The sequence below is a fragment of the Raphanus sativus genome, unplaced genomic scaffold (assembly GCF_000801105.2).
Source record: "Raphanus sativus cultivar WK10039 unplaced genomic scaffold, ASM80110v3 Scaffold0655, whole genome shotgun sequence".
Taxonomy (NCBI): domain Eukaryota; kingdom Viridiplantae; phylum Streptophyta; class Magnoliopsida; order Brassicales; family Brassicaceae; genus Raphanus; species Raphanus sativus.
In genome coordinates, this window is record NW_026615972.1 from 3,241 (window position 1) to 15,206 (window position 11,966).

Below are 11,966 nucleotides of genomic sequence, written 5' to 3' on the forward strand. Positions count from 1 at the left end.
TTCTCTATTTTCTGGCTGATGAGTTTATGCTAGTTGTTTGTATTTATAGACTAATCAAACCGAATTTAACCTATAAACAATATTTTTAAATCCGATTAGATTGAACTTGATTCAATTGAATTGAATAGAAATATAGAATAAAACCTAGAATTAAATTTAAATTTAAATGTCTATTTTTATCTTTCAATTTTAAGAATATAGTTTAAGTTTAGTTATTAAACTTTTCCGTAAAATTAGTTATGAAATAAAATTTAAATACAAACCAAATAGAACTTAAATATAATTTAATATTATCTATAAGTAGATCTTTGAAAGAAATACAAATATATAGAAGATCCAAAGTTTTATTTGTACCAGTGATTTTCTAAATAAATTATTACATATGTGAAAAAGTAACAAAATGATTTATAGTAGTACTTTATAAACAAATCTGATTTTATTGATTCGTTGGTGCAATGGTTTATGAGTTTGTTTTTAGGCGATTTGATGAGTTTTTACCTAACTAATTGTCTTTCGATTTTGTTATTTACTCAACCCAAGATATGTTTTCAGTTCACAATTTAATCTGCTTTGACAGTCGGCCCAGTCCAAACTTTTAAAGCCTGCCTATAACTTAAAGAAACCAAATATAATTTCGTAACGCTATATTAAAAAAGTAATTAATTTCTTATATTTTTTAAACAAAAACATCAATTAATATTTTATATAACTATAGTCCAACTAATAATAAAATTGAATGTATACTTTCATTGGTCAATAACATTAATTATTAATAAATTAATAACTGAAAAATCATATAATTTGGAATAAAAAAGTTCCACTAAAACAACTTATACTAAAAATGGAAGGAATATAATTTAATTTTGATTTCAAGGCCATACGGCCATACCTAAAAATATTTATACTTAAAGCATGACTGGTTTTCCTGCTACCACTCGCAAACACAGTTTTTACGGTTTGCAGCAGTTGTTGGCGTTTCGAAACAATCATAGAAAACGCTACAAATCGCTTCAAACCGCTCCGAACCTCTTAAAATCAAAAGCTAGTTCCAACTAGCGTTTGCGGTTGTAGGCGGTTGCAGGAAGATAATTTTTTTTTTAAAACAAAATAAATAAAAATAATAGTAAAAATATCCAATAAAATTTTTAAATTGAAATAATAGAAATTGTAAAATGTATACATATTATATTTTAATTTATATTATAAAAATTTCAAGCTAAAATATTTTCTATAAATTTTTAAAATGTAATAATATGATTTTATAAATATAAATTTTATATTTATTATATTTTTATAATTTTTATAATTTTTATAATTATATAAAATGTAAATATTGTTAATTTATTATTTAACAGATGTTGCGTTTGGTAGTTTACTAGTCATAAGAGTCTCGCAAACGCAATAATTATTAACCGCTGTACCAGTCGTACAAATCTCTAAAAAATGCTTGAAACCACAATCACCTGCACCCGTAAATTCCCGCAACCGCAAACACAACTGCTACGGTTAAACCAGTCATGCCTTAGTTAATACCCAAAAGCATGTGAAGTTTAGCTTGTTTACTGGGTTTACATACCCGGGAAACAAAAAACCAAAAAAAAAAACTAAAGTTTTTGTTTTAAATCTTTAGCTATTTGTTGACAAAAACCAAAATTTTTGTTTTAAATCTTCACTCAATAACACAATCGCATCTCATATTAGATATGGACGTCAAAGTTATTGATACGACAAATTTGAAAATGTAATGTTTGTTATCAGTATGAAAATAATACTATTGTTTTGACGAAAGACAAAGGTAACATTTTTTGTAATCCATATTACAATGGAGGAACAAACCTTTTTAAATTCCAAATATAATCTTATCTCTACGTCTTTATACACTAATATAAAATAATTCGCTTTTTATTATGCTGTAGTAGAGTTTTTATTCTACTTTGAAAATTATTTTCTCTATCTATATGGTTTTGAAATGATTATGGTTTTATTATTCTTTCATTCTTTGTGCATTTTATAAAAAAATTCAACAAATTCCTGAAATTTAAAAGAATTTAGTTGTATTCCTTAGAATCCTCGTTAAATCATTTAAAATACTTTAAAATATATTCTTTATGTTTTCAGTTGAATTATTCAAACATAAATTAATTTTTTTAGATCCAATATCACTTTCTAAAGCTCTTGTCAAAACTGGCGCCAAAATCAAAAGCTCCCATAAGTATATAATAGCTCAAAACCATAGGCGAAAATCTGATCTACTGTTCTAATCTTAACAAACCTAAACTCCATTCAAGATTGAGCGGTGAAGGGAATTTCTCCGGTAGTCAGTGGTCTTGTCTCCAAAACAGTGCTTATGTGTTACATTGCAGAGGTAAAGAGGCATGTAAAGACATAGTGTATATGAAGTATTACAATATTGAACATGTCTCTGCGGTATATAGTAGGCAGAGCCCAGAAGAACATAATTTTGCAGAAAATTTTATTTGCAAAATTGAAAACATTATAAATCTTAAAATAAAGAACACTTGTTTTATTTACAGTATATAGAAAATTTTAATTATGAGATATAAATTTAAGAATGAAATACTTTCTTATAATTTTACCATATTTGGATAAGTTTTCATTATAAAGATTAAAAATATATAAAATATTAAAAATAATAAATAACATTAGTTATTTTTTTATTAACTTGTTCAAAGTATAGGTTTAACTAATATTAATTACATCTCAGGTGTAAATTATTTATTTATATTTTAATTATGGTAATATTTATACTCAATCTTTTATTATAAGAATAATTATATATTTATATCATATTTTTTATTTAACCTGGGATATTCCGAACCAAGGTCCAGAATTATCATCAAAGAGAATATATTTGAATATATTTATATATTTGAATATCTTATGGTGCTAATTATATATTTTAATATCATATATTTGAATTTTTTTAATTGAGTTTTGTGTAATAAATGTGATACGCCATGTCATAGTTAGTTAGGATCCATGTCATCAATAATGACTAAGAGATATCTTTAACAATTTTAACATTTTCATTTTTATTAAACTATCACAATTAAGAATGGGTTTTTCATATGGGCAGAACTTCATAATAAGCAATTTACCACGCATGAATCATCTATAAAAGTCTCATTATTTCTTTTTCTTTTTATTTTCCACAAACAAAAAGAAAATACTGAATGAAAATGTCTTGCTCAGCTTGTTTTACAGTAAGCAAATTTTTATTCCTTTTGGTTCTTTACAACACAAAATGTTTATCTCCTCTTGTCTCTTTTTTTTTTATCTATTGAAAGTTACAAATTTGCATCCCACACAGCTCGGTCACCTTCTCCACACACAGCATGAACCAGCCACATTCTATCGACTGATTTGCATACCCCACTGCACTTCCAGTCGAATGACGCCACACACACTTCTCCATCGTCAGCCTTCATTTCACAAACTTTGGGAAAGAGAGAGTAACAAGATAAGAAAAAGCTCAAATCTCCCTTTACTAACTTCTGAAGCATACTATAAAACATGTACTTTTTTTACCTGGAGGAGTACCACAACAGAAATTACGATCATCTATATGCTCAACCTCAAGACCGAGGAACCATGAACCGAGTGTCACATCTTCATTTGCATATTTGTGCAAAATTGGCCTTGAAAGTAAAACATCACATGTTATATATGCTTGGATAATAACCATTTCCCTTGATAAAACATATTTTTCTTTTATGGAGAATTTAAGAGCACATAGTTATTTACTTACTGGTTGTTAGATATGTATGTCGCAAGATCCTTTGAGATGGCATAGATCTGTCCTGTAGCATGTCGAAAATAGTTGTTCCCTTCCTCTCCAAACTTCCAAAACTCAGGCTCACGATATTTGGCCGTCCTGCACGTTTTGAAGACTGCTTTAAGATCCAAATCGATGAAATATAACATTTCGAAAGAAAAATTAGATGGTACAATGTCTTAGGCCTCATTAGATAATATGGGTCCGGGCTAGTTATCAGTACTCCTTGGAAATTAGTTGGGTTTTGGCCTAGATACCCTAATCTAAAAAAAAGAGATAACAAACACAGAGGGATTATTACTTCTTAGTAAGAACTTGTCCTGATTTCATGCATCCAATGTAGACCCTCGGCTTGTGACGGTGAAGAGCTAATGTGGAAGCAAGCATACCTAACAAAGGCAAAGAAAGATATTCAACAATTTAATTCAAGAAGAGAACAAAAAAAAACATGGTAGAAACAGAGTTTGTTACCAAGATTAACATGAACATCATCATCAATCTTAACGTAGAACTCAGCATCCCATGTTGCAACTGCACTTGAAAAGAAGGTTTTGGTTTTTGCAGACAGATTATAATATCCTTCCATATGATCCTGCAAGAGTCCAGGAAAATTGTAAATTAATAGCCTAGGAAAAGAATTCAAGTTGTCTAATGAATCTTTATCTCACCAGCCTAAAGAAATCTTTGTATTGAGCATCTTCTGAGTCAATTTCCTTATCCAATATACTATGTGGTGTCGCACTGCCAACAAATTATGTATACACACCAAAGTAAGAGTCTCATTCTAATAAAAACGTTATACTATTCCATGTATTAACCTGTGTCCGATCATGAACTTGACGACAATACCCTTCTCTTTCTCCAATTTCTCAAGCTTTTCTCCTGTGATAGATTATATGCATACAAAAATGACTGAGATTAGAGATAATGAAGCATGAAAGGAACAAGAGATTTGAAAGAGGGACATCGTAAAACGTAACCCTGAGGCATCCAAGTTTCTCTAAGAGAATCACGACGTTGTCTACTGCTAAATGCAGTGTTGATACCAATCACCATGAAAAATTTCTTCATTTGGTTTCCTTTTGTTGAAGTATTTGTTGTTGAGACACCCACAATATGTTGATGGTCGTGTCTAACAGATAGCTGCTTCTGAATCATAGACACTGACTTATCCAATGACCTGTGGTCACAAGATATACGGTCATCCAAACACTATGCCTTAACATGCAAGCCTAAGGTTACGAAAAATAATCATTAATTTAAATTATTACACTCACTCTATTGCTTTGTGGGTTTTTAGAACCTCTTGAATTACATCCTTTTCTTGTGATTTTTTCTGCATTTTGACCAAATTCAAAAATTTAAAGAAAAATTAAGCTTTTGAAAACACAAAATAACATTTGATACAATTCATATAATGAATAGATTCAGATCCAGTCAATGAGACTAAAGTGTAGAAATAATACTTTCCCATGACCATATTCCTCGGTAACCACGTTAACTTCCTGATCTCGCCGGTGCTTTAGAATGAGCTGGCTACCGGAATCCGACCCACGAAATCTGAAATATACAGCCAAGAAAAACAATGAAAAAAACCGATTAACAATCTAATATCTAAAAGCAAGAAAACATGATTTTACAATGGTAAAAATTAATGAAACACTCCAAAAAACTCAATCAGAAATCAAGAAACCTGGAGGTGAACATTGCTCCGACAAAAAAGCAGGAGATGCAGAGAAGCGAAACCCATGTCAGTGATAGTCTGCTCGAGACTTTGGTCTTCATTGGTGTGAAGAGACAAGGGAATGGGACAAGAAACGAGACGAGACCACAATAAAACTTCGAGAGGTATAATTTTAACGGAAAGGCAGGAAAATTTAAGTAACATTCCTAATTTAATGCAAGTTTGACTGTTTAATTCAAAGTATCTAAAATGTCAGGTAATTTACTTCAAGTTATAAAACATTTGAATGTTCAAAGAAATGAATTTTTTACCACCAATAAACAAAGTGAATTAAGTCAATACCTTAAAGGTTTGTTGAATTATGCACTGTTATTTAAAACTTTTTTCTTTATATGGAATATCAATTTTCGAATATAATTAGTTTGTAAATTGATTAAAATCATTCAAAATTTACCACAAAATTATTTGTAATTATGATTATCCCATAAAAGTTCTCTAAAAGTTGCGCCTGACTTTGAAGTTGTTACATTCAGTACGCACGTTTGCGTCTAACGCAAGTCAATATTCAGCACAATGCTCATGAACATTAGTATTAAGTTCCGTAACGAAATTAGGGTAAACGTTCATGGTGTGACGGTCGGGTACATACAGAGTCTGTGTTGATATTTTAGAAACTATAAACAGTTTCAAAAAAGATTTTAATGAAAAAATTCTAAATAATTTTCGAGATCTATATTTATATAAATTATTTCTAAAAAAATTTAAAGGTCCTAAGCCAATGTTTTACTTGCACATGTCAAAAAATTATTTTGTCTACGTATTCCAAATGGTTGATTTTGAACTTCACAGACATGAAAACTTTTCCTTTGAAACTTCCCACGATCCAGTAATTATATAAAGCCATGCAATAAACTTGCAAACTCAGCCTTTTGCTTGACACTGGTTTTTTAGGAGTTGATCATTCATTTCATAGCATACACTATCAGTCTGGCAGGGCCATGCTTGATCCAGGTTCCAACCATTCCAGTAACAAAACACCAAAACCTCCTTTTCAGACTGATCGCCCATACATAACCAATTTAGTCGAGATACTGATGATGATGTTGTATGTTACTTAAAAAAAAGGTTGAGAGCCTTCAAATGTTATTGTGTCATTTAAGCAGATTTAAGATCATTTGTGCTAATCATTGATTGATTGATGGCTAATGTAGCAACATGCGAAACTTAGAAAAGAAAAAAAATACCACGACCAGCACATCGATCAGATCGAGTCTCTCTGCCGAGAACGTGCGCTGCAAGCTTTCGGACTAAACCACGACCACTGGGGTGTCAACGTGCAGCCTTACTCGTGGAATTCAGCGAACTTCGCTGTCTTAGCCGGTCTTCTCTCCCCTGGTGAGAGGATCATGGGGTTGGATTCTCCTTCCGGTGGTCACATGAGTCATGGATACTACACGCCTGGCGGGAAGAAAGTCTCTGGCGCGTCTGTGTTCTTCGAGAGCTTTCCTTATAAAGTGGATCCTCGTACAGGGTACATTGACTACGAGAAGCTTGAGGAGAAGGCGTTAGACTATCGTCCCAAGATACTTATCTGTGGAGGGAGTTCGTATCCGAGAGACTGGGAGTTTCCTAGGTTTAGGTTTATCGCAGACAAATGTGGAGCTATTTTAATGTTTGACATGGCGCAGATCAGCGGTCTCGTGGCTGCCAAGGAAGCTCCAAACCCGTTTGAGTATTGCGATGTTGTTACCTCGACAACGCACAAGTCTCTCCGTGGACCTAGGGGAGGTATCATATTCTACAGGAGAGGCTTGAAGGGTGAGAAGCAGCAGAGCATTAATCTTAATCACTGTGAGAGTAATGTCCAGTATGATTTTGAAGAGAAGATAAACTTTTCTGTCTTCCCTTCGCTGCAAGGAGGACCTCATAATAACCATATAGCTGCTCTAGCTATTGCTCTCAAGCAGGCCGCTTCGCCAGAGTACAAAGTTTACATGAGACAGGTCAAGAAAAACGCCAAGGCTTTAGCGTCTGCTTTGATAAGCAGAAAGTGCAAGTTGGTTACAGGTGGCACTGATAATCATTTGCTTCTTTGGGACCTGACTCCTTTGGGCTTGACAGGTATTTGATTACTAGAATACCTTGCTCTATGTGATCTTAGTGTGTATGTTCAAAGGCGACTCAAGTTCTTTGGACTTAAATGATTTACAGGAAAGGTGTATGAGAAAGTATGCGAGATGTGCCATATCACGGTCAACAAAGTTGCTATTTTCAGCGAAAATGGTGTTATTTCTCCAGGAGGAGTGAGAATAGGTAAAAAAGCAAATCAGTTTCTTGCTCTCTAATTCTTGACATTGGCTTCATGTATATATTTATCTGTCTCAGGGAGTCCGGCTATGACCTCAAGAGGTTGTCTAGAGCCAGATTTTGAGACAATGGCTGAGTTTCTGTATAGAGCTGCTCAGATAGCAAGTGGTGCACTAAGGGAGCACGGGAAGTTGCACAAGGAGCCGCTCAAAAGCATGTATCACTGTAAAGACATTGCAGAGCTTCGGAACCAAGTCGAGGCTTTTGCTTCTCAGTTTGCAATGCCTGCGTTTGAGATTTGAATGAGCCTGAAGATTTTAATAGTTATCAACTATTTACATTCAACATATGTGGGGTAAAAAAAAAGGCAAACTTCCCTGTATTGCTATGATTGTAATTCTTCAAGGCTTGTGTACATAGACATTAGTTCTATTCGTTGTGTTGGTTATTAGTGTATCCTTTATGTTCTTTTCAAGTGGTAATAATAGAAGAGAAAAAACGAGTTCTGGAGAATTAATTAGCTGTAATGCAGTTTAATTTTTTTTTAGAAAAGGGAATAAAATATAATTTCAGGATTGTGAATTTGTTGGGGCAAAATAATTTGAGTAACCAGAGAAGAACTTGCTTCTGACCTCAATCATTGCTTTTTACCTAGGGGGAAAATCATTACATTCTGAAAAGAATAAAGAAACTGTGAGAAAAGGAATAACACAGAACTTGATTATTTGTAATGAATTTTTGTTCTTGTTATTATCATTGTGCATTTGGTAGTGTTTATTTGGTAAGTCAGCTGAGAAAGTCTGTGTCCTACTTGGGAGGCAAAGCATGGAATTCTGGTGAGTCTCTAAAAGCATTTAGTAGATTCTCTGTAGTCTTATTTGGTTTTGATTGTGACTTCTCTCCTTATCTATAATATTATATTATTATTTTCACTTCTATATTTTGTTACTTGTATTAGAGCAAGATTATCGCTGTCCTTAACCATGTATCTTAGCTCATTTACGATTAAAAGAAAAAGAAAAATATCTTTTAATGTGAAGGACGTCCTTAGTTAAGGGACAAAAGAAACGTCCTTATGGGACAGGTGTCAAACAAGAAGTATCATCTCTATTTCTCTCTCTCTTCCACTGATGAAATCAGTTGGTTTCAATTTCTCTATTGATCTCTCCTCGACGGATTCCACTCCTCCTTCTAGATTTATCTTCTCCTCGACAACTCCACGACTCTGCCTCTGTTACTTGATCGTCGATTCTAATACCATCTATCTCTCTCATAAGATGGGTCTCTGGGTTTTGTTTGTCGGATTTTTGTTCTCTTAACACCTCAACGAAACGTCGAGACCGAAGTCAGAATCATCTCCTCTCTCGAACGCACGACGGAACAGCGATTCGGACTCGGTGACGATGCCGACGTCTTTCATGACGGGCTCGATCGTGGGGAAGAGGTTTTACAAGAAGGTGACGACGAGAGATGCAGACGATGGGAATGGATGGACTGTGATGCTCGATTACAGAACACTCATAACTCCTTCTAAGAGACCTCTCAAGCTTCCTTCTTTGGCTCTCGCCAAGGCCATCGCAGCTGATTGGGAGTATCAGGTTTTGTTCGTTTTCAAAGTCCATCTCTTTCGCTTCTGTAAGCAATGTGTCTAGTGCTATGGAGTTAATCGGTGATGGGTTTGCTAGGATTTAGCTTGAATCCTTGCAATTGGACCTGTTCATTGTTGTTTCAACCTAAAGCTGAGATCTTTCTGTCAATGAACAACAAACCAGAGTTTTTAGTGTTTGATCAAAAACGGGTCTGATATAAAATTGAGCTGAAATTACTTGTAGTCTAGAATTCTTTTAAGTCTCTAATGTTTGATCTGTTTCAGGGTTTTGTGATCTGAGTTCTGTAATAATATGATTAATAGTTTGAAAATTGGATTAGTGGATGTGAACTTGGTTCTTGAGATTTTAAAGCATTAGACCTGGCCTTCTCTGTTCGTTTTCCTCTGTTTTCATTTTCAAATTCGATCTCTTTTGCTTGATAAATTTACTTCTCGAAGCTATGTATCTAATCGATAATGGGTTAGATAGGAGTTAGGTAGAATCCTTGTAACTGGATCTGTTTATTGTTTATTCAACCTAAACCTGAGATCTTGCTGTTCTTAGTTAGTTTATGTCAATGAACACCCAACCAGAGTTGAATAAACAAAGAACAGATCCATTTTGGAGTCTCTGGTGGTTTGATCAATAATGGGTCTCTTCATTGTTTATACAAAAGTAAAGCTGAGAACTGCTGTTGTTTGTAATCTATTCTTTTTAGGATCTATGTTTGATTTACTTTTGGGTTTTATGATTTGAGCTCTATATGTGACCAATAGGTTGAAAGTTGGATTAGTGGAAGCGAGTTTGGTTCATGAGATGTTAAAGCATTAGACTTGGTCTTTCTCTGCTCATTTTCTTTTGTCATTCTACTTAATGTTTGTGCTGCGACTGACTTGGTATGAATGCAATGATAATGTGTAGCTAGCAGAAGGAATCAGACCATTCACAATGCCGCTGATGAAACTAGCATGTACTGCACTTGAAAGAGTTCCTCTTACACGCCCAAAGATTATTGAGCACAACTGAGAAAACTGATTTTTTAGTAGCACAATATAAATTTGTCTTAAGATCTCTTTATTACTTGTCATACAAGTTTGTGCCATGAACTGAACATTTAATTTACTAAGAGACAATTAAAAGTCCTACCAATAATCAATCTTTTTGAAATTTGTCCTTAATTTTGTTTCTTAACATAAAAAATTAATTAAATAATCTAAGGACTCAAAACTAAGGACAACTGATAATGATGCTCTTATTGAATTATTTTAGCAGAGCCCAGATGCAAATACACGAATTAAAGTAAAGAGAAAAAGGAAGGTGTCCCTCTTTCCTTCTTACAAATTGATAGTTGAACATCTTTTAGCTATGTACTAGATGAAATGTCTTAAGACTCATTTTTGATATTTCAACAAAACATTTCTAGTGGGTTCAACTTTTCCTTTTGGAAAGTCATAGATTAAGAGAGCTAACAGTAATGGGAATTGGCACTTTGGTACTGGATTGATACACATGTACCAAGTGATTCTCGAGGGTTGAGATTTACTCACAGATACAAAATGAATATTTTGTCAAAGATGTTTTTTGGGGTAGAAAAAGGAGAAAGCAGAGATGTGCAAAGTAAATATTAAAATAAGTATTAGAAACTTAAAAGAAGTAAAGATGGAGTGCTTTGAAACAGTGGGTGGGGGAGGATTTAGGGTGTGAAATTGGTAATAATCATAACTATTATTGACATAAAAGCCACCAAATGGTGTGCCTAAAGCATATAAACTTGGATGAGAGTGCCAAAGAATCAAAAGACAAATCTGCTTTACAAAGGATTACATTCCCATCATTATTTTTGATTAACACCATAAGACTACAGTTCAAATTATTATCTCCTCTCTACTTTCTCTTATACGAATCAAATCAAACCAGATTTCCAGTTTTTATCATTGGCCTTGTTCACTACTTTGCTTCTCCAACTATCTCAAAGAGACAACAAGCACTCCCTTTGACTCTCTCATTTTAAACCATTTTCTTAAAATCAAGTTGTGATAGTCTAATGATATATGGTCCTATTATCAAATATTTCACTGAAGTTTCACTTTGAGACATGACTGTTGTAATTCAAATTACATCACGGTATCATTCATTGATATATCATGTATGGTCCTGTTACTGAAGATGGATGATCAAACTATTACACTAAAGTTTCACTTTGAGACATGACTGTTGTAACTCTAACCAAAATATGGTATTATTCAATTAAAGACTACATATCTTGGTATTACAATTAGGTTGTATATGTATTTGTAAATTATGATTAAAAGATCTTTAAATTTTGTGTTATTCTGACAAAGTTTCATATAATCAAAATTCAGCATTTTTGAAAATTTTAAATTAAACAACATTGAAAATCTGTTGTTGGTATAAATCTAATATTTACCCCTTAATTCATTGAAGACAATGTCTAAAACATATACATATCTGAACTCCATGTTTTGGAATTTCTAAAGCATACAGTAGATTTAAAAAAAAATTGTTTTGAAATTTTATTGAACAACAAACATCTGCAACGGGCTCGAACCAAAACTGAAAAGCAGACATA

The 11,966-nt window shown here is 33.1% G+C and overlaps 2 protein-coding genes and 1 pseudogene across 2 annotated transcripts; 2 read left to right on the forward strand and 1 right to left on the reverse strand.

The window, feature by feature from the left end:
- Nucleotides 1–3,179: 3,179 nt before the first annotated feature.
- On the reverse strand, nt 3,180–5,656 carry LOC130502682 (probable beta-1,3-galactosyltransferase 5; annotated as a pseudogene).
- Nucleotides 5,657–6,478: 822 nt separating this feature from the next.
- LOC130494719 (serine hydroxymethyltransferase 6-like) lies at nt 6,479–8,289 on the forward strand. Its single transcript, XM_056997467.1, has 4 exons — nt 6,479–6,589; nt 6,692–7,601; nt 7,692–7,793; nt 7,866–8,289. The coding sequence occupies exons 1-4, from the start codon at nt 6,479–6,481 to the stop codon at nt 8,087–8,089; spliced, it is 1,347 nt and encodes a 448-aa protein (XP_056853447.1). The 3' UTR covers nt 8,090–8,289.
- A 775-nt stretch (nt 8,290–9,064) lies between these two features.
- On the forward strand, nt 9,065–10,402 carry LOC130502683 (uncharacterized). The gene is made up of 3 exons (XM_056997468.1): nt 9,065–9,076; nt 9,134–9,385; nt 10,298–10,402. Exons 1-3 carry the CDS (start codon nt 9,065–9,067, stop codon nt 10,400–10,402), a joined length of 369 nt encoding a protein of 122 aa, XP_056853448.1.
- Nucleotides 10,403–11,966: the final 1,564 nt, after the last annotated feature.